The sequence below is a fragment of the Solea solea genome, chromosome 9, assembly GCF_958295425.1.
Source record: "Solea solea chromosome 9, fSolSol10.1, whole genome shotgun sequence".
Taxonomy (NCBI): domain Eukaryota; kingdom Metazoa; phylum Chordata; class Actinopteri; order Pleuronectiformes; family Soleidae; genus Solea; species Solea solea.
The window spans coordinates 25,966,315-25,987,423 of NC_081142.1; the positions used below are offsets into that span (position 1 = coordinate 25,966,315).

General features: G+C 42.8%; 1 protein-coding gene across 3 annotated transcripts in view; it reads right to left on the reverse strand.

The window, feature by feature from the left end:
• The window catches only part of patj (PATJ crumbs cell polarity complex component), a 98,977-nt gene extending 78,047 nt beyond the window's left edge, over positions 1 to 20,930 (reverse strand). Inside the window, exons 1-12 of one of the 3 annotated variants that reach the window (XM_058637815.1) lie at positions 20,885 to 20,918; positions 20,228 to 20,257; positions 18,899 to 18,940; positions 18,608 to 18,786; positions 15,325 to 15,525; positions 15,088 to 15,227; positions 12,361 to 12,538; positions 5,304 to 5,432; positions 3,134 to 3,403; positions 2,655 to 2,757; positions 1,898 to 1,986; positions 1,640 to 1,766 (exon numbers count right to left, since the gene is read on the reverse strand). In XM_058637815.1, coding sequence (XP_058493798.1) covers positions 1,640 to 1,766; positions 1,898 to 1,986; positions 2,655 to 2,757; positions 3,134 to 3,403; positions 5,304 to 5,432; positions 12,361 to 12,538; positions 15,088 to 15,227; positions 15,325 to 15,525; positions 18,608 to 18,786; positions 18,899 to 18,920 — 1,438 coding nt within the window. In that variant the 5' untranslated portion in view covers positions 18,921 to 18,940; positions 20,228 to 20,257; positions 20,885 to 20,918. Of the gene's footprint in view, positions 1 to 1,639; positions 1,767 to 1,897; positions 1,987 to 2,654; positions 2,758 to 3,133; positions 3,404 to 5,303; positions 5,433 to 12,360; positions 12,539 to 15,087; positions 15,228 to 15,324; positions 15,526 to 18,607; positions 18,787 to 18,898; positions 18,941 to 20,016; positions 20,184 to 20,227; positions 20,258 to 20,884 lie in introns of those variants that run through there. The other 2 variants (XM_058637814.1, XM_058637816.1) reach the window with 2 other exon arrangements.
• Between the last annotated feature and the right edge of the window lie 179 nt (positions 20,931 to 21,109).

Genomic DNA, 21,109 nt, shown 5'->3' on the forward strand with positions numbered 1-21,109 from the left:
CTAAATCAAACAGCTAATTACATTAAAACAAGTTAGCAGTTGAATTGTTGTGGCTGATCTGTGTGAGTGTTTCCTAAATGGATTTTTAGACTGAATGAATAAAATGTGAAAGTGCGTGTGGTTACCATTTCTTTGGTTGTTGGCTGGTTAATATTTGGTGAAATTGGTGGAATATTTGGACTCAGTCTTTGTGCAAATCGTGGTCATTTTAACTGCGAGTAAACAAAGTGAGGATGCTGGCGCCGTTGACCTCCTGGCTGATCATTACCTTTGCAGCTGAAGTATACTTTCCTGTCAGGATCATTATTACTCATCCTGACTCTCTGGAGATAAGAGAGTCACAGAAATGAGCAGAATATTACAAGTGAACTCAGCTGCTGTGCACGTCTCTGTGTTGTTGTTTTTTCCAGTTATGAAAGAAAAGACGTCTGGAGGAGATAAGAGTCCCACAGTCCTCCTCTGCCTGCTTTACAAACCACAGCTTTCTCTCTGGTCTCCAAGATGACCAGCACAAAAAAATGACCCTGCACTGGGAGAATTAATCTCTCTGGACGCCGGTGAAAGCAGGAATCCCAGACTTTCTGCGGCGAGTTTGGGGCAAATTACACCGAGTTGTAAACAAATTTGTCATCTTAATCTGGGTGAGAGGACAGAGGCACGGAGGGGTTCAGACAAAAGCTGTGATAAGTTAAAAACAGTTAACTTCTCAAAGAAGAAGAACCCATGGATGAGTGGAAAGGGAAATGGGCTTGTAAGCGGAGGATTGCTGGTTCAAGTCCTGGGGTAGGTCCCGAGCAAGGTACACCTGAAACACCTGCTTACATTTTGATCCACTGGATCCAGACGACTTTCTGGATCTGTATAGAACTTTACCTGCTTATAGCTATTAGCATCGTACAAAAACAAGACAAAATTCATCCTGATCTGTTAAGATGTCCCTGAGATACACACATCTGAAGTTTAATGGGACTGAGCCAGCTTAAATTTTAAATTGATTCAAATCCAATGAGATTTAACAGATTTTTTACAGTTTCGCCCACTGTAAAAAATAAAAAGGTATTTCTTGCGAAATTTTATGGGAACATACTTCAGATTGATCCGTCAAAAAATTTAGAAGTTTCGGAGAACAGACAAACTCACAGATAAAACCATGTCCATGAAATCATAAACTCCTTGGCAGAGATAATAAAATGTAATGATAAAATCAACAGAAAGTGACTTTAACCTCAGATATGTGGATATTTACACACAGTTAATGTCTGGGTGGTCAACGCTTTATTACTACAGCACGTTTAAGGGAAACCAGGGTTGAACTAAGTGCTTTACGACTAAGGTAAAACGTACAACAAGAGCTAGAGAGGCACCTTTTTGCGATCTATCGGGAGTGCTTAGAAAAGAGCATGCGTCGCTGCTCTACTGCGTCTCACTCCTACGGTGGAAGTTGCGCCCCAAATTCATGCAAGGCATCATGGGAGACAGGATTAAGGTGGAACCAGTCAATGATTCACTCCCTGTTTTTAGGGACAGATTTCTTTTTCATAATTTTTGCCCCTCGAAGTAGCGAATACAAACCACACCACACCAAAAGAAATAATACGTCTGTCCCTCTCTCTGTCCTTCTGTCCATCCATGTGTTTACCTTTATCCAGGGATCTCTCCACTCTGGGTTTCTTCCTGACCACGGTGAGAACCACAGTCTGACCCGTCTGCTTCATCACCTCCAGCACCTCGTGATTGGTCATACCGTGAAGACTGATGGCGTCCATCTGTTGAGACACGAGGACAGATAAAGACAGCAGGGGAGTGTAGTCACAGGGAGGTCAGGAGGTCACTCAGGTTGGGCTGTGATGTCTCCACATGAAGATTTGTCATATTGTGGAGTAAAGTTCAGACTTACACCAATCAGTCGGTCGTACACCCGGATGTTTCCGCTCTGATCCGCAGCACTTCCTGGAACCACGTGTTTTACAAACACACCCACTGCATCTAAGTGAGACAAGAGACACAGGGACACAGGGACACATGGACACAGGGACACATGGACACAGGGACACATGGACATATAGACACAGGGAAACATGGACATATAGACACAGGGACACATGGACACAGGGAAACATGGACATATAGACATAGGGACACATGGACACAGGGAAACATGGACACAGAGACACATGGACATATAGACACATGGACACATGGACACATGGAGACAGGGAAACAGGGACACATAGAAACAGGGACAGAGACACATGGACACAGGGAAACATGGACACAGGGACACATGGACATTAAAAACAGCAGCAAAATAAGAAACAATATATTCTCTGACATGATTCTGTTTTGCACAGCCTGCTTAACAGTAAAAGTCTTGTTCTTTCACAATAAAAGCATCACAGCACTTTCACAATGAAGACAGGCATATTCTTTCACAGTAAAGGTCAGACATTCAATACGATGTAAAGTGAGTCTGTTAAACCTGACGTTAGAATTAAATGTTAGTAACTTATTAATAGTTAATGTTGGCAGTGACCAGTCGCTGTAACCAAGCTGTTCCTGCCAACATGTGGCCCAATACTTTTGTTACAGCATATGTTTTTATTTTTAGTTTTAAATGAATGTCACGGTTTCCATGTTGTTTCCTCCACACCCACCTTGGCTGGTCAGAGGATTGTAGCCAATGATGGAGATGCCCAGACTTTGTCCGTCCTTCTTTGTTAAAGGAACCTCGTGAATCTCATATCCCTCCAGGTTGGGCTGAAAAACACACATATATACAGTCCATATTATTATAGCCAGAGGCATATAATGCACAAAGGACAAGTCAAACATAAATTATCTGTCTTTTCCCTCTCGCTGTTGTCTTTCTTATCACAAACTGTTGCCACTCTTTTCCCTGACTATCCCCTCACTGGTCGCTCTCTCATCTTATGTATTTGAGTACTACCATGAGCGACTGCCTTAAGAACACACATTTCTTACTCTTTTTTTATGTAATTTAATAATTTTAATTTATTTAAATTACTGTGATCTGACATCATCTAAATGTCCTCATGTGATTGGCTTCACTTCATATTTCTGTTCTTGATTCATATTTTCAGCGATTCTCACACTCACTCACGCACTCACTCACCGTCTTGCTGACCCGGCGTTGGAGGGCCACTCTGGGGGGTTGTTTGGGCAGGTCCGGAGGTCGGGGGGGTAAAGAGGAGACCGGTGCAGAGTCAGGAGGTGGTGGAGGTGGTGGACCCATTGACCACTGACCTCGGAGATCCCTGGCAATCAGCATGTTCACATGACTGCCACATCCCTGCAGAACTCTGACAACCTGGTCGCTGGTGAGGCCGGTGGTGGGCGTCGCCCCGATGCGAAGGATGTGGTCACCTGTGCGGAGACGGCCGTCCTGATAAGAGGAGAAGAGACACTTAGAGAGACATCATGAGGGACAACAATAACCGTGTGTCCACCGCTGCTACACTAGGTGACCATAAGCCATGCTAGTTGTTTGCATGTCCTCGGACATTTTATTATATTTGAAATAAGGCTGGAACTAACAATGCATTTCATAATCCATTAATATGTTATTTTCTTAATTAATCAATTACTTGTTTGTGCCATAAAATGTCAGAAGATTTTGAATTATTTTCCCCCCAACATTAAAATCACATCACAATGTGCTGTTTTGATTTAATTTCAATGATTTCTTTGTTATACGGAGCAAAGAAACCAGAACATGTTCACATTTAACCACCTGAAAAATCTAAATTGCTAACGATTCATTTAGTAATCGATTAATAATCAATTTATTCAATAACTCTAAAATCTAAAATTATTTAAGCTGATTTAAATGTAATGGCCTAAATTTCACCATATTTTTGTCGCTGTTGAATTATTTCCGGGTTTAAACGATGGTGGAAAACTCGGGTCTGACTAAACGTACACATGCAGAAGTAATTTGACTCCTTATCGCATTATTTTTGGAGAAACTCCATTCAGAAGACATATTAAAAGTCCAGTTTTAGCCAGACAAACAGAATCGTATGTATGATTTATTAATTCACTAATGACCCGTTTAATATTCTGTCTTTAAACTATAGATGTATTTGTTTTAAGGTATTGATTTATTTAGTCTAATGTCATCTAAAAGCTTGTGTCGTATGGAAAAAGCCTTGAATAAATGAGTCAAACCAATAAATGAACACATTCTGTTGACTATTCAACACAAATGCATTACTACATTAGAGGTCATTTGTATGACACTCGCTGCCTCTTACATCTACAGTTGTGTCACAGATTTATTAAAAGACGATAAGAAAAGTGCCAAGCAAATAAGAAGGGAGGGACGGTGACAAATAAAATGCTTCAGTGTCTAAATCTGTTGATCTGAGGCTTCAAAAGCTCCAGAGTGTTTTATTGGAACAAAGTGAGAGGAAAGTGGTTAAAAAAGCTCCGTGTCAGAGCTGTTTTCCTGCTGCAGAGGAATTTATCATGTCCAATTTATCTAATTGACCCGATTAATCCTGCAGCAAAGCGATAATTCCTCCTCTAGTTTTCCTGCTGCCACCTGCTCTGACGTACTGCTTGTGTGTTAGTGCTTATATACGCAGGAAACATCCAACAGGACCTGACCTCTGCGTCCACACCTCATGTTGACAGATTGGCTGCTAAGATGAGCTGATACTTCGTCTTGAAGTGCCTTGCTCAAAGGTTCCAGACACTTCATTTCCCTTCCCCAAGCAGAAAATGATGCAAATGGTGAAAATTGCTGATATTTTGAAAGTATTACAGATGAAAACGGATTTATTTCCTCCCAAGAAGCCATTAGATCCAGTTAATTTCTCTAAAAATCTACTGGATGAGCTGTAAATACATGCACGTGATTTTTAAAGTGACAAATAATCGGTGCTGACTGTGCTGTGCAGAAATCAGCATTGAGACACTGTCGCTCTCACTGATAACAAGGAAATACAGATTTTATCCACTTCACACCTCTACATCCATGTTAAGTCTTTCATATCTGAAGAACATGTTCTTCCCTTTATCTCTCCATAAGACAGGGTTTTTTTTAAACTGCTCACTCTCCTACACCAAAGCCCATAGAGAAAATAGAGCATTTTTAGATTGTGGGGAAACAGCAGCTGGAGGTCTACTGCTGCCTTATTTGGTCACTTTGTTTCACTTCCAAATGGACTTCAAACACTAAAGCCACACAAATAACAAATCTGAAGGTAGTGTTAGAGGAAGCAGTAGATTAATTACGCCTGTGATGTAAAATCACTGGGTTTCAGTGCAACGTCTCTTACCCGGTCAGCCACACTGTTGGCGAGTAGCGTCCTGACCACCACCCCGCTCGTCTTCCCTCCGACGATGCCGAAGCCCAGACCAGAGCCGTCGTTCACCAGCTCGATCTCCTCCACGTGACCCCACTGATCCTGCAGCACAGCACGAGACAGAGAAACAAAGACAGAAAAAAGATTGCTTTCTAACATTAAAATATCATTTATGAGTTGAGTATATTTACATGTTTCACACTGTAGTGCCTGAGATATCTCAATCTCTGAAAGAACAGCCATTATTGTGAAGGATTCAATTCATAGAAAAAATATCAGATTACAGAGAATAAGAGTGAAAATAATCATGCAATCAGTCTGTCGATATTCTTGATTAACTGAATAATTGTTTGGTCCATAAAATGTCATAAAGTGTTAGTTGGTGTTTCTCAAACCTCAAAATTATTCAGTTTTAATGATTTCTTTATTAAGTGAAGCAAAGAAACCAGGAAATATACACATTTAAGAAGCTTACAACTCTAAAACTCTGCTTCACACAGCAAACATTAAAGTTTAAAAGTGTGCTGGTGCAGGATTCTCTGGTCATGTATGTGCAGGTCGGCGCTGAGCAAACGGGCGTAATGTTTAATGAAATGTTACACTTTACAGCTGGCTATCTGTCCTGAGGTGAAAGGTCATTAAAGTGAACCTCAGCAGGTAATTACCAGCTGAGAGCATTTCCTACACTTTGATAGGAGCTGCTGATCAATAGGAGGCAGCAACACAATCACACACACACAGGTTTGCAAAGCTGTCCTTCTCAGGACTCTGCAGCAGAGCTAAGTTTACATGGACACAAGTAAACGGAATAAAAATATCACTTCATTTAAACATGTCAGTCTGAAAACTCTGAGTTCATAATGACGTCCTGGTTTAGTGTCTGATCCACGGAAACGTGACGTATTTCTGTTTTTTCATTCAAAAAAAGAATAATGAACAGACGCAGACGAGGAGGACAATAAGACGGCCAGAGGACAGAGAGGGGACGAGCAGACATGTGAAGCTTCTGACACAGACAGACAGACAGACAAATTTTGCACATGAAAACTGAGCGAGTGACTTCTATTCATTTAAACAAAACTTTATCCTTCACTTGAACCACTTAAAGGTCGAGATCATTGTTTACTGTATTGATTAAAATCCTCTTCACACTCTGACTGTAACCTATTAATTAATGCATAGTCACAAAAATGAAAAAATGTCAAGTCACCTGTGGAACAGACAGGTCTGTAAAAACACCATTCAATCACACTGAACGGCATGAACTCGCCCAAACTGCCGTCTGTTCCCCGCATGTTCAGAAGACAACACCAGAGCTTATTCAACGAGACATGAGACGGTCGCAGCAACGTTATGACAGAAACGGTTGCAAACAGAAGACGTTTTTTGGGAAAGCTATTGCCGAGAAAAAGGCTGATTCAGAGCGATCCAAGACCAGAGTGAACATCGGTGTTTTCTGAACGCCCAGAAACAGCTGCAAAGTTTGTCTGTTTCTACAGGACAAGTATCCACAAAAGTGAGCGTCACCAAAAAGTACCGGAAGTTACCGATGCTGCGCAGTGCACATGAATGCATGTTGCTGTGCTCTGGGGACGTAGACGTCTGAAGAAATGGGTTTGGACTTTTTGAATTCCAGGATCTCCAGCCCTAACTTTAATGTCTAACCCTAACTTGAACCTAACACAATGCAGATGTTAAATTAGAATCCCGGGTTCTGCTTTATTAGGACCACTGGTCCTGAGAAGGATCAGTGTTTGTGTGGGAAACATTTCTAAAGAGGCAGCAAATACAAGAAGACACACTCACACACAGACAGTCTTTATGAAGTGAGTGTAATCAGAGGTGGCACTGGTCTCTTATTACAGCAGTGATCTGATAGAGGAGGCCTTCTTCAGCCTAATGAAACTAACCTCCTCCTCCTCCTCCTCGGCTGATACCAGGACTCTGACTGTAGGAACCTGATAAAGTCAGCTCACAGTGAACGTGCTGAATAATCCGCTCCCCCCAATAGAAGTTCACTTCCTCCCTGCCACTGCTGACGCTGGGTTAAGGTGAATGTGTGACTCTGCGGCTGCACACCCATCACACGCGCGGAGAAACGCATTTTGTGGTGAAAAATGTTGAGGCGGCTACATCAAGGCCACATCAAAGATCGATACTGAAGTGGAATAAGTTCCAGCTCGGCATGTTTGATCGGCTCGCCGCACACTTTACAGCAACATCAACTTATTATGGATGAGGTGCGATTCATCTTGCCGTTTCACTTTGACCTCTGCACAGTCGGGATGATTGGTTGAGTCTGAGGCTGTGGCTTCAGCTCCGAGATTCCTGCCTGTGAAACGAAGTCAGCTCCAGAGGAAGTAGAGACAAAGGAGCCGAGATTTCCTTTTTGGAGGCTGTAAATATGCAGCGTCTTCGACATCTGGTATCGTCTAAAAGGTTCCTGGCTGCAGGTGACGCCTGCATCTTTAGGTCATAAAGCCGCCCTTGCAGGGTAAATATATTCAGCCGTACATAAGAGCAGCAGGAGCTGTGCTTGTGTTGGAAATCTCTGTAATGTATGTTTAATGTGGGTTAGGAGCGTTAGGCATATTATTCATTATTAATAAAGACATTTGCATAGTTATGGCTGCAGCATGTTGAACAGCATAAGACAAAGTGCCCAATAAAGTTCTGAAACAGTGGATCTGCAGCGTCAGTGTCCCCACCAGCTAAAAACACCCCATTTTCTCAATGCAGGAGAATGACTTGTGTTTTTAAACTTCAGTGACTACAAACACTGATGCAGGCATCCATTCTTTTAGGCGAGGATTTAACGCAGAGTAGCAGTGCCACCATCTCGACCTTAGCAAACAAAGGTGGAATCGGGGATTTAACCACACCCCTGGCCATTGCAGCACCGCCTCCTGCAAACCAGAAGCTGCTGCCAACTTACAGTAACCACAGCTACTGCTGATTTGGGCGACCCATTCTCTGAAACACCGCTGTGGAAATATTTTGCACTGATGACATGACAACCACGGTGTGTAAACAGGTTAGGGTTAAATCGGATCAAAGACTTAGAGAATTGTGACACCCCTAACGCATAGTATGTCATTTCTGCCACTAGGGGTCTCTCTCTCTCTCTCTCGCTCATATGAAGACAATAACAAAAGACTGAGTTTGAGGAGGTGGGATCATGAGCTTCAGCTCATTTCCAGATTAAGTGACTGATCCTCTTGATGTTTTCCCCCAAAGTTAAGTTGTATTTCAGCTTTTTTGCGTTGCATCTGCGACACAATGACTGGCTTCCGTCAGTGTCTGCAGTCGTCTTACTTCAGTTGATGAAACTTAGTCTTCATATTGAGGAATCACACTCTCTTTTCAGTGCATAAGTTCGTTTTCTCAGGTGTGACTCAGGGTTTTCTGACCTGTGATTGACTGTCGATGTTACACCTGCACGGACTCCAGTCATGACTCAAGAGTTTAAAATGTCACAATGTCCAAGAGGAGAGAAAAGTTCTGCCAACGTTTTCCTGTTCATTTGTGTTTACGTTGGTTTTTAAAGGCCCCTTCAGGTTTGTTTTAATTGGACAATCTGTTGTGTTTTTGTTTGTTTTTAAAACCTCTTCCCTTTCTGCTTTTCCCTCATTTTTTAAGAGAGCCATAAATCCAGCGTGTCCCTTCGCTGACAAGCTGTCCTAATCGATGGTGGGATAATATTCACTAAAGAGACTGAAGCAGTAAAATCATATGTGATATCTGACCGGCTGATTTATGCTCGTCTTTATGAGACACTTTACAGTGATGACTTCTCCGTCGGCGTCCGAGCTTCCGTGCCAGGACAACACTTCAGGTCAGAGTCGTCTGAATGTGCCCAGCAGATGAGTCTTGGCTTCGGGAGACAGATAGTTAGCCAGGCTGGTCCAGCAAACGGCAATAAAATCCCATCCAGAGTTGTGTTTTCCGTGCCCTCGGCTCCATTAAACGTGGCCTCAATAGAAACGGGACATGAATAAAACAAAAGCGGCAGGACCGGAGGCCTGGTATGCAGGACGTGGCCCTGATCCAACGAGCCGGGGGTGGTGAGGAGGAGGAGGAGGAGGAGGGTAACAAATAAGAGGGACAGTGTAATTCTGTGTGATAATGACCCAACAATAGAGCAGGGCAGAATCATTATGGCTGCAGCTAACCTGTGATCCTCTGCTCTCATTAACAGTCCAGACCCACTCCTGTTTGTCAACACCTTGGTTTTCTTACTGAAATACCTCTGTCTGCTTTTCCATCTCCATAACAGCCCAGGCAAATATGGAACTGCCATTTAATGACACTGAAAGTTTTTGCAGTAGCTTTAAGTCGGGGCAGGACAATTAATCTGGCTGATATTTACCATTATTTGATAACCTGCATTGGTCGATTAGCATTTATTCATTTTTTTCAAGAAACTTGTAAAGGTCGATGAGTCACTACAGCTGCAACTAACGATTATTATTTTCATTAACCATGAATCTGTTGATTGTTCTGGTATAAAGTGTCAGAAAATGTCTATCAGTGTTTCCAAAACCTCAAAATGTCTTGTTTTGTCCACAAACCAAAATGATTCAGATTTAATCATTTGCTCAAAAACTTGCTTTAATTATTAAAGGCGACATAGACCGGAAGCTCCAATTAACGCTGCTTTTGTGTGTGTATCTGCGTCATTACCTCGTTTATAAAACCCTAACGTTTCAGAACAAACAGTTCAGCCACTGCTGAGAAAATGGGGTTTTAATTGTTTTCCTGGACTCTGCAAAGCGACAAAAGGCACTTCCGTTTGCTGATGATGTCATCGGTAAACCTCACCACTCCTCTCACCACTGTAGCTCCTCCTGGTCCGGGCACATGCGGTTACATACATTCAACCGCAGAAGAAGAAGAACTACTCTCGTTGTAGCTGCTGAGATGCAGAGCATCCACCGTGCCAGAGGGGGAGCTGTGTATCTGAGAGCTGACGTGCCAATTACATCACTCATGGCTGTGGAGGGAGCCTGTGCGCATCCTGGAGGTTATCTAATATTGTTACATCACATTAGTGGGTATTGGAAATACTCCAATACCCACAATGCTTAGCCAGTGAAAACACTGGTGTACTTTTTATGCCTCAACTTCCATCTTTTAGATGAAGTTAAGTCATGACAGTTTGAGTCTGTGCAGCCAGACTTGCGATGATGTCATTGACTCATCGTCTCTGTCCCCGCCTTCCCCGTGCTCGCCGCTCCCTCCCTCCTCCCACGCTGCCGCTCTTCAGCGACTCCGCCGTCCTGTCGACATTCATCGATCGCGCCTCCTCTCTGACTTAAATACATATTGTCAGGAGCGATGCTGCAAGTAGAGCACTAACTTGATTTCCTATAGGCCTTAAGGTCATAAAAATCACCCGAGTCAATGTCAGCAGACTTACAGCTCGTCATAAACAGGAGGTCTCACTCTGATACAGAAGAGTGGCCTCAATGTGACCTCCAGTTATGATTGACGCCCTCTCTGCAATGCTTGTTTTGAGTGACAGCTAAGCTGCTGGGTGATGATTAAGGTGTGTGTGTGTGTGTGTGTGTGTGTGTGTGTGGTTGGTAAACTGATATTAGAGAGATCTAGGATCAGGCATTTAAATATTTCCACACTGAGCTACAACTCAAAAACAAGTCCTTACTCGACTTCAAACATTTTTAAAAAGTTAGAAAAGTCTGTGGCTGTGAGCCTCTCCTCATAAACTCCAAGGCCTTTTAAGTAAATGATATCTAAATAATATGTTTACCACTTTATCTCACCATTATACAGCCTTTTTCTTTTTACCTGGAAATAGAATTATTTTAAGCTGCTTCCTCTCCAGCACCAAACTCAACTGAGAAAATCATTGTTTTAAGCTCAACTGATTTCAAACACTGAAGTCACTCAATAACACATTTGAACTAACTAACAGTAATACAGGCAGCACAACAACTCCTGTGCGCCTTGATTTAAAATCACTGATTTTCTCTATGGACTTTGGTGCAGAAGAATAATCCATAAATCAAGAGACACAACTTCAGGCTGTCAAAGTAGCGAGATAAAGCTGAAAACAGAGTCTTAAGGTAACATTAACTTGAGTGCAGATTTTATTAGGTGAGGCGAGTTTTGCTTGCGTCCATGCTGGCAGTCATGTTTTCAACGAGCGTCCCTGACAGCACCTCATACAATCACCATCCAGGTCCCTGTCCTTTGTTTACTTGGTGTTTTCGTCCTAACCTGGCAGCTAAAACAAGTGGAAACCACTTTATTTCATGGTCCACATTTATTTTGCGGTTTCTACCAAACAACACACACTAAAACTTTAGTGCCAGTCGTACAGCGCCCATCTGGAGTTATACAGCGTGTTTTCTTCCAGATAAAAGGATGCGCTGCTGGCACAGCTGAGTAAGAAAACTGTCTCCATGACAACAAACACACGCGTCACTGATCAGACACAAAAGCATGAGCCTTTATCTCAATAAACATATCTGAAGATGAAGTGTTTTAAACCTCGACTCTGAGAAAACAACATAAGGAGCTTTATGTTGAGGGGTTTCAGCTTCCAAAACACTGGGTTGCGACCCATACATGGGTCATGGGAGATCGTCTTTAGGTCCCCAGACAAATTTGCTGAATTTTCCCAAACGATTACTTAAGATTTGTGTGCACATGTTTCAAACCACTGCAGGTCAGAGAACACACGTCATCATCTGTGTGCATCTCAAACTTTACTGGCAGTTACGGAACATAACAACAGTCCATATCTGTTCAGTTCATCAGAAAATTAGTAAGCGCATTACGCCGATGAGCCAAAAAACAGGAAACGGAAATAGTTCCTAATGTTAACATAAGATTTCAAATTTCAAAAACCTCTGAAACAAAAAAAGCAACTTATAAAGTCTGTACGAGTGCATTAGCACTGTGTGACTTCTGGTTTCAGGTCCCTGCTTTACCGCATATGTCACAGACCCACAAGACTCTTAAGAAAGGAAGTCTAGTTTAATGGACTTTATATCAGACTTCTTACCGTGTTGAGAGGCGTGACGGACGATGGCGTGTTGGGTGGCCGGTCCCTGGCCACCACCAGCTCCACGGTCTCTCCAGGCTGCTGCAGCAGGGTGAGGGCCTGCTGCTGGCTGATCCCAGGCTCAAGAGGACTGCCGTTGATGACCAGGATCTGGTCCCGTTCCTGAAGACGCCCGTCCCTGCACACAGTCACAGCGTCAGTCACATCGAGTCTCCGTTCCACACAAACAGAAGGAAGCTGTTTATTACCACATATACTGTATGTAGGAGGCTGAATAGTCAGTGTTGTTATATTCAGTTTGATGTCTTACACTGGTACATTTCATATGTTGTTTCAAACAATCAAAAACTACAATTTAACATATTAAATAAATCTAGATATACAGTATATCACAAAAGTGAGTACACCCCTCACATTTTTATAAATTTTTAATTATATCTTTTCATGGGACAACACTGAAGAAATGACACTTTGCTACAATGTTAAGTAGTCTGTGTACAGCTTTTTTTTTTTTTTAAATACTTTATTAATCCCCTTAGGGAAATTATTCTCTGCATTTTGACCCATCCTAGAATTAGGAGCAGTGGGCTGCCACACTGAGTAGCGCCCAGGGAGCAATGGGGGTTGGGTACCTTGCTCAGGGGTACCCCAGCCCTTTCGACCTGGTGGGGACTTGAACCGGCAACCTTCCGGTTACAAGCCAAGTTCCCTTTCCACTTGGCCACAGGCTTGTATAACAGTGAACATTTGCCGTCCATTCAAAAAAACTCCACAAACAGCCATTAATGTCTAAACTGCTGGCAACAAAAGTGAGTACACCCCTAAGTGAAAATGTCCAAGTTGGGCCCAATTAGCCATTTTCCCTCCCCGGTGTCATGTGACTCGTTAGTGTTACAAGGTCTCAGGTGTAAATGGGGAACAGGGTGTGTTAAATTTGGTATTATCGCTCTCATACTCCTCATACTCCTCATACTGGTCACTGGAAGTTCAACATGGCATCTCATGGCAAAGAACTCTCTGAGCATCTTAAAAAAACAATTGTTGCTCTACATAAAGATGGTCAAATAAGAAAAATTGCCAACACCCTGAAACTGAGCTGCAGCACGGTGGCCAAGACCATGCAACGGTTTAAGAGGAGAGGTTCCACTCAGAACAGGCCTCGCCATGGTCGACCAAAGAAGTTGAGTGTACGCACTGAGCATTATATCCAGAGGTTGTGTATGGAAGTGCTGTCAGGATTGCTGCAGAGGTTGAAAGGGTGGGGGGTCAGTCTGTCAGTGCTCAGACCATACGCCGCACACTGCATCATATTGATCTGTATGGCTGTCGTCCCAGAAAGAAGCCGCTTCTAAAGTTGATGCACAAGAAAGCCCGCAAACAGTTTGCAGAAGACAGGCAGACTAAGGACATGGGTTACTGGAACCATGTCCTATGGTCTCATGAGACCAAGATCAACTTATTTGGTTCAGATGGTGTCACGTGTGTGTGGAGGCAACCAGGTGAGGAGTACAAAGACAAGTGTTTCTTGCCTACAGTCAAGCATGGTGGTGGGAGTGTCATGGTCTGGAGCTGCATGAGTGCTGCTGGCACTGGGGAGCTACAGTTCATCGAGGGAACTATGAATGCTAACATGTACTGTGAAATACTCAAGCAGAGCATGATCCCCTCTCTTTGGAAACTGGGCCACAGGGCAGTATTCCATGATAATGACCCCAAGCACACCTCCAAGACGACCCCTGCCTTGCTAAAGAAGCTGAGGGTAAAGGTGATGGACTGGCCGAGCATGTCTCCAGACCTAAACCCTATAGAGCATCTGTGGGGCATCCTCAAACGAAAGGTGGAGGAGTGCAATGTCTCTAACATCCACTAGCTCCGTGATTTCGTCATGAGTGGAAGAGGATTCCAGTGGCATCCTGTGCAGCTGTGTTGAACTCCATGCCTCCAAGAGAGTTAAAGCAGTGCTGGAAAATAATGGTGGCCACACAAAATATTGACACTTTGGGCCCAATTTGGACACTTTCACTTAGGGGTGTACTCACTTTTGTTACCAGCAGTTTAGACATTATTGGCTGTGTGTTGCGTTATTTTGAATGGACAGCTAATTTTCACTGTTATACAAGCTGTACACTGACTACTTAACATTGTAGCAAAGTGTCATTTCTTCAGTGCTGTCCCATGAAAGGATATAATTAAAAATGTATACAAATGTGAGGGGTATACTCACTTTTGTGATATACTGTATTTAGATATTTCATTAGTGTTGAGCTAAGGTTATTTGGTTTGATTTTAGAGTTGATGACTGCACATCTAGGTTTTAAAAACAAAGTTCAGTGTCAGTGTTTCACTTGCAAATGCAAATTAATACGAGGCCACTTTTGTGAATTTACTGCCCTCTCAGGTTAAAAAAACAACAAAAAACACAACTATAATTAACGCAATGTATATTGTTACACTTCACACTATCAATGAGAGTCAAGCACCAGCTACTCTGAGGTGGGGGCAGGAAAACTCGATTATTAACACAAAAATGTGACTTTTAATTTGACAATCAAGTGTTTTTTGATGTCGCCTGAGATGATGTTTTTATTACTGGGACAAAATAAGTGATGGACAGACAGAAGGACTAAAACAAGTCTCATTAGCTAATGCTGTGAAGTCACTGTGCCGAGGAGACAAAGATTTACAGTGTGAGCGTGTGTGTGTGTGTGTGTGTGTGTGTGTGTGAACCTGTGTGCGATGCCTCCGGGCTGGACGTGTTTGACGAAGACTCCTTGACTGCTGCTCCCTGCAGGATTCAGACCGATCACGCTGAAACCCAGACCTCCAGACAGAGGCCGAGTCAGACTGACCAGGTCCGTGTCACGGCCCTGTTCTCACACACACACACACAAACACACACAGCATCAGCATCAAATTATGACCAAACTCAATGTGTGTGTGTGTGTGTGTGATGGCTCCACCCACTTTGGCGGCGGTGTGGATCCACTTCTGGAGGAGGTCGGATGAGGGCGAAGGCTGCAGAGACGAGGCGTTGGTCAGGATGGAGGAGGAGGTGGAGAGGGTGGGCGGGGCCGGGTTGCTGCCGAGGTTAACAGAGCTCATGATCAGCTGACCCTTTTTGGAGAAGCTGAAGTCGCTGCCGGCGTCGGGAGGCATACTGCTCAACTACAGGGGGAGACATTTAAGAGTTTAAGTTTGTATAAAATAATAAACATCTCATTAAAACCTACTACTTACAGTCCTCCATTGCTCCCTCTGTCACTTTAACCAAAAAATTAAACAAAAAAATGAATGAAATGACTTTCCTTCATGATTTTAGTCGCTACACTGCACAAATCTGCTTTTCTTTACATAAATTAAAAAGGGATAGTTAAGGGTTTTTGAAATGTGGTCGAGGTACTGACACATGGTCAGTGCAGACTGCCAACTTTCCAAGTGGAATATAAAGTATGTAAACCACTCACTCCGTGCATTAACGTCCATTTAGAAAATCAGCAATTTTAGCTTGTGGGGGGAGGGAGCTGCTGCAGGGACATCCATCTATAAAGGCAAGGATTGTCAACCGCATAAATGTCCAACAGTATGCTTGACAGGCTTCAAACTTGGCAGGTGACTTACTAAGGGCACCAGTGTGTGCAGTGCCAACTCTGACATTGTTTGGATAAGAAATGCAAGAGATATCGGTAGAAATGTGACAGATGTATACACACACGGCATAGCACCAATGGATATTCCATACGTCTGGTGATTAATCCCATAACAGTTTGATTGACAGGCTTCAAACTAAGGGCGCCAGTGTGTGCAGTGCAGAGTTTGGTGGTGTTTGGATAATATCTGTAGAAATGCGACACACACACACACACTGCTAAACGAGCTACTTTAACTGAATTATTTAAATCTGTCATTATTATCATTATTTCAATATCTGCTACATTTGACCACAAAAACAGGCTCATATTGTACTGTATTAGTTGTAAATAAAAAGAGAGAGAAATGAAGTGGATAGGCTGGGGGGGGGGGGGTAAAAAAAAAATCAATAGATTCCTCTGCAGGCTCTCTCCCTCTCTCTGAACAGGTAATGTATTAATGACCTTTACACTCACATTGTGGAAACTTATCAGTCTGCGGGCTTATTTAGGCCGGGCTGACGGAGCAGGATCCTGAGCCATTTCATCAATACCGCCTCGACAAGGCCGTTACTCAAAGCAAGACACTAGATATTAAAGCTTGATAGATCTACACAGAGCCGGGGGAGGGACGCCGGACGCAAGGAAGGAGGGGAGGAAGGAAAATAAAGAAAGAAAGAAAGAGAGAGTGAGAGAAAAGACCCCCCCCCACCGGCTTCATACCGACACATTCATAGACTCAGCTCTGACCTTCGCAGCACTTAGAATATGAAGCCCAGTGTCGGTTATTGCCATTATGTTAATTTGGCCTGTGGATTGTTTATTGTAAAGGCTGCGCGTCAGTACGGGCTGGAGCTGAATACAGATGGGCAATGCAGAGGGCGAGTCAGCATCGAGACGTCCGGCGTCAAGACGAGACACCCGAGAGTCTGTCAACACCTGGACAGAGTCCCCGATGTTAAACAAAGCTGATAAAACCATCGACAGACAAAGACGAAAAAGCAGAAGAAAAAGATAACAAAGTGACGGAATAATACTTTGGGTAACGTTCACACCGTGTCAGACACAGACTCCTTTATAAATCCTCCTTCATCAAACGCTTTAGTTTTAGTGCTGACTCAGCGGGACAGCCCCCCCAGTCTTTGTAAACGGATAAAGAAATCAGCGGATCGATGCGAGTCTCTCACACAAGCCCTCCGACTTTGCAGCTCTACAAATCTGGCATTAAGTTAATGTGGAGGTGTTTTGTCCTTAAGCTGGACGACGTCCAGCAAGTGTCAACCTTTCCGCACATAAACAAGAATTGCTGCTGTAATTAACACAATTCATTTTTTTATAATGCACCATTAAGTGGTCATACGTAACAAAATGGCTTGACAATTTAAAATAATTAAATGGGGGTTTTTGTAAGGAAAAATTTGGTCTGGGCAAAGATCTGGTCTTAGATTTTGCATATCGTCATGATTTTTCCTGCTTTTAAAGGCTGTTGCATTGATAATTAGCACATTTTTTATATTGAATACATTTGTGAAATAAATGTTATAAATATGTGGAATAATATTTAAAAAGACTTATATAGCAGTGTTATAGCAAAATTTGGCGCCACAAGTAAGTGACTTACATCCAGTAGGGGTCACAATGATTACGATATCATCACGATATTTAAGTCATGATACGATATTATAACAATACCGCTATATACTGAGTATATCTGCGAAATACTCATACGACAGCTCTCCACCTGGTGGACTGATACAGCAATTGATTTTACTGAGTGTCTCAAAAACGCCATATACATATATATATACATATATATATATATATACACACACACATATATATATATATATATATATACACGTATATATACACACATATATATATAGCCACTCAAAATATCACGATATTTCACTGTATTGATTTCCCCACCTCACCCCCAATATCCGATATATTTCAATAAGACCGTCCCTACTGAAAAACTTTCATTCTAAACCATTCCAATGTAGGTTTACAAAGGAGTACATTTCTGGTAAATTTCCTGTCCATGGGAATAGGAATTCATGAGAATTCACTGGAAAATTTGGATAAAATGAGTAAAAACCACTAATGCAACGCACAGATATATGGATTGTACTGTACTTGCATCAAATCTGATTGTTTTAAATTCCCATCCTTCACTTTTGAAAATTTCCAGTTCATTCCCATTATTTCCCATGGGAAGTTTCCCATTTTGAAAATGTCCTGGAATTTTGCAACCCTACTTCCAGGCCAAGAAAACCTGTTTTTCTAATTTCTTTTTCATCGCCGTGGGAACACTGTGTGAAGTGTGGTTGACATCCAGCGTCCTGCCTTAATGTGCTCCTGACACTTTAATGCTCATGTAGATTGGCGTTTTCTTCATCCCGGGCAGGATGATGAGGATTTGTAAGAAGTGCTGCTCACAGACGAGGGTGTTTCTGAGTTTTTAAGAGAAGTGCTGCCGTAGGTTTGATTCACAGTGAAGGGAGAGGGTTTTATGAATAGTTTTATGACCTGTGTCAGACCATGCACTATAAACTCTGCTGCTTCTGTTCTGATCTGCTCCGTGAAAGCAGCAGATTTAAGGTGCTCCTCCTCCTCACCTGGTTGCGGAGCTGTTTGATGGAATGCTGCAGCGTCAGGATGTGGCTGAACAGTGGACTCTGCAGGGTCTCCCTCAGGCTCCCCAGGGAGTCGCTGTGGGTCCACTCCTCGCTCTGGACCAGTTTGGAGTGCAGACGGTCCAGAGCTGCCAGAACCTGCTGACGCTCCGCCGAGGACACTGAAGACAAACACACAGGTGTTGTCACATGAAATCCACTGACACAGTCTGACATGATACATTCTCTTCAGCAGGAAGCTTTGTCAAATTATGAAGGACTGAAAGAGCTTACCTGTCGGGACATTTTCAAACATTGTTGTCCTCTACTCTCCGTCTGTAGACAGGACAGAAACAGAGAGGAGCAAAAGACCACAGAGGACCCGTGAAGAAAAGAGAGAGGGACAGAGAAGACCACAGAGGACCCGAGGTAACCAGAGAGGAACACGTGAGACCAGAGAGGACCAGAGAAGACCACAGAAGACCCAAGGAAACCAGAGAGGAACATAGAAGACCAGAGGAGACCACAGAAGACCCAAGGAAACCAGAGAGGAACAGAGAAGACAAGAGAGAGGACCAGAGAAGACATGAGAGAGAACCAAAACAGAACAGAGAGGACCAGAGAAGACATGAGAGAGAACCAAAGAAGATCAGAGAGGACCAGAAAAGACAAAGCGGGAGCAGAGAAGACCAGAAAAGACAAAACAGTTTCAATAAATTAAATCACAGTTTAGAGACATGAAACCACCAAAAAGAGACACAACAACAACAAAGAGATACACAGCGACCATTAACAAACACACAATGATCACAATATTACACCATCATAAAAAGACGACAACCTAAAAATATTTTAAACCACTAAATAATAGATACACAGTAAGCACAATGAGATATTTAAGAACTTTAAGGAGATACACAATGAACAAAAAAGCACCAAAGAGACAATACAACTCCACAGGGTCTACAAAATAAAACACAGTAAGATTGTGTTTGATTCTGGGGTCTTGCTCCTGTAGGAGGTGGAGGTGTTTGATTTTAGGTGCCATGATCCTCAAGATCAGATGTGTGAAAAATACAAACAGTAACAACTGAAGGAGTAGTTTGGGTGGTGGTGTATTTATGTTATGTACAGTCTGTGTGTTACATGGAGTCGAAAATAAAAATGAGCAGTGAGAAACAGAGGAGGAAAAACAAAGAGGTGATGATGAGCAGAGAACAGCAGCAAGAACAGAGATGTGTACAAAGGAACAGAAGAGCTTCTTCTCTCGCTCCAAACCCTCGCTAAATGTCATCGTAACAAACGCACACTGAATTATAAAATACCTCACGCACACCAACTTAAAAAACACCACAACTATCTATCACTTTATATCTAAAACAACTCTGTTTTTCCGGTTTGAAGTCGCTGACCTGTGAAGTAGCTCAGTCTGTGCTGCGTTCAGGTGCCTCTGTGTGTGTGTGTGCGTGTGAGGCTCAGGTGAGAATCTGTTCTCAACAACAGGGAGAGAAAAAGTCGCTTTATCAGCTCACACACGGTGGGAAAAACACACACAACACTCCCAACAGCCACCACACACACACACAGCCTGAAGGTGAGCGCGTGCGAAGAGTGGGAACTCACCTGAGGAAAACAGGAAGTGAAACTCGGCAGCTTCAAAAGGGAGGAGATGTGAGGGGAGGGGGAAATGAAACGAAATTATTTGATTTAACTAATAAATAAATACATTAATCAATGAATAATCCAGCAGGCTGTGTGTTAAGTGTTAATCTGTATTATTGTTTTAAAGAGAAGTTAGTTTTTTTTAACACTTTAAATCCGCGGGCAGGTTCAGCTTCGCAACAGGTGCATCAACAACATCTAAACACAGAACAAGAGAAAAAACCTGCTGCGACACATTTAAAAACCCTTTTTTTAAATCATTCAGAGCCTCCATGAACACAGCTGACTCTTTTCTGCGTGTTTTTACTTCCACTGAATTCACAGAAATCACGTTTTAAACAAACGACAATTTCACACTCTGAGACACACACACACACACACACACACACACACGAACGAACAGAGGCGTCCAGCAGAGAGGGAGCTAGCCGCTTAGCATGCTAACTTAGCCTCCTCCCTGAGCTTTTTAAAGTCCAGGAAAAACCTGGTCTGGTTTAATTTTTTAATTTTCAGCTGAATGTAGAGACTGAGGAGGACCAGCCGGAGACACTGAGCGCTGATTTAAACACAGAACAGAGCGGGAAAAGAGTCAGTTATAAAGTGGTTTTAAAAACTCACATCAGCTGGATCCGCTTCAGCACCAGTGTCGCTTTAATGCTGCCTTCACGTGCTGTCGGAATAAAACCAAACTGCCACTGGATGTAGGGAAAATATCACGCAAAGCTAATTTGTTTGTTTTTAACACTTTTTTCACAAAAGTTGTTATTTCCAGGTCATTAGGTTATGAATTACTTATATATAAAAAAAAACGGTGGTGATGGCTTGCTAACCTTAACTTAGCGA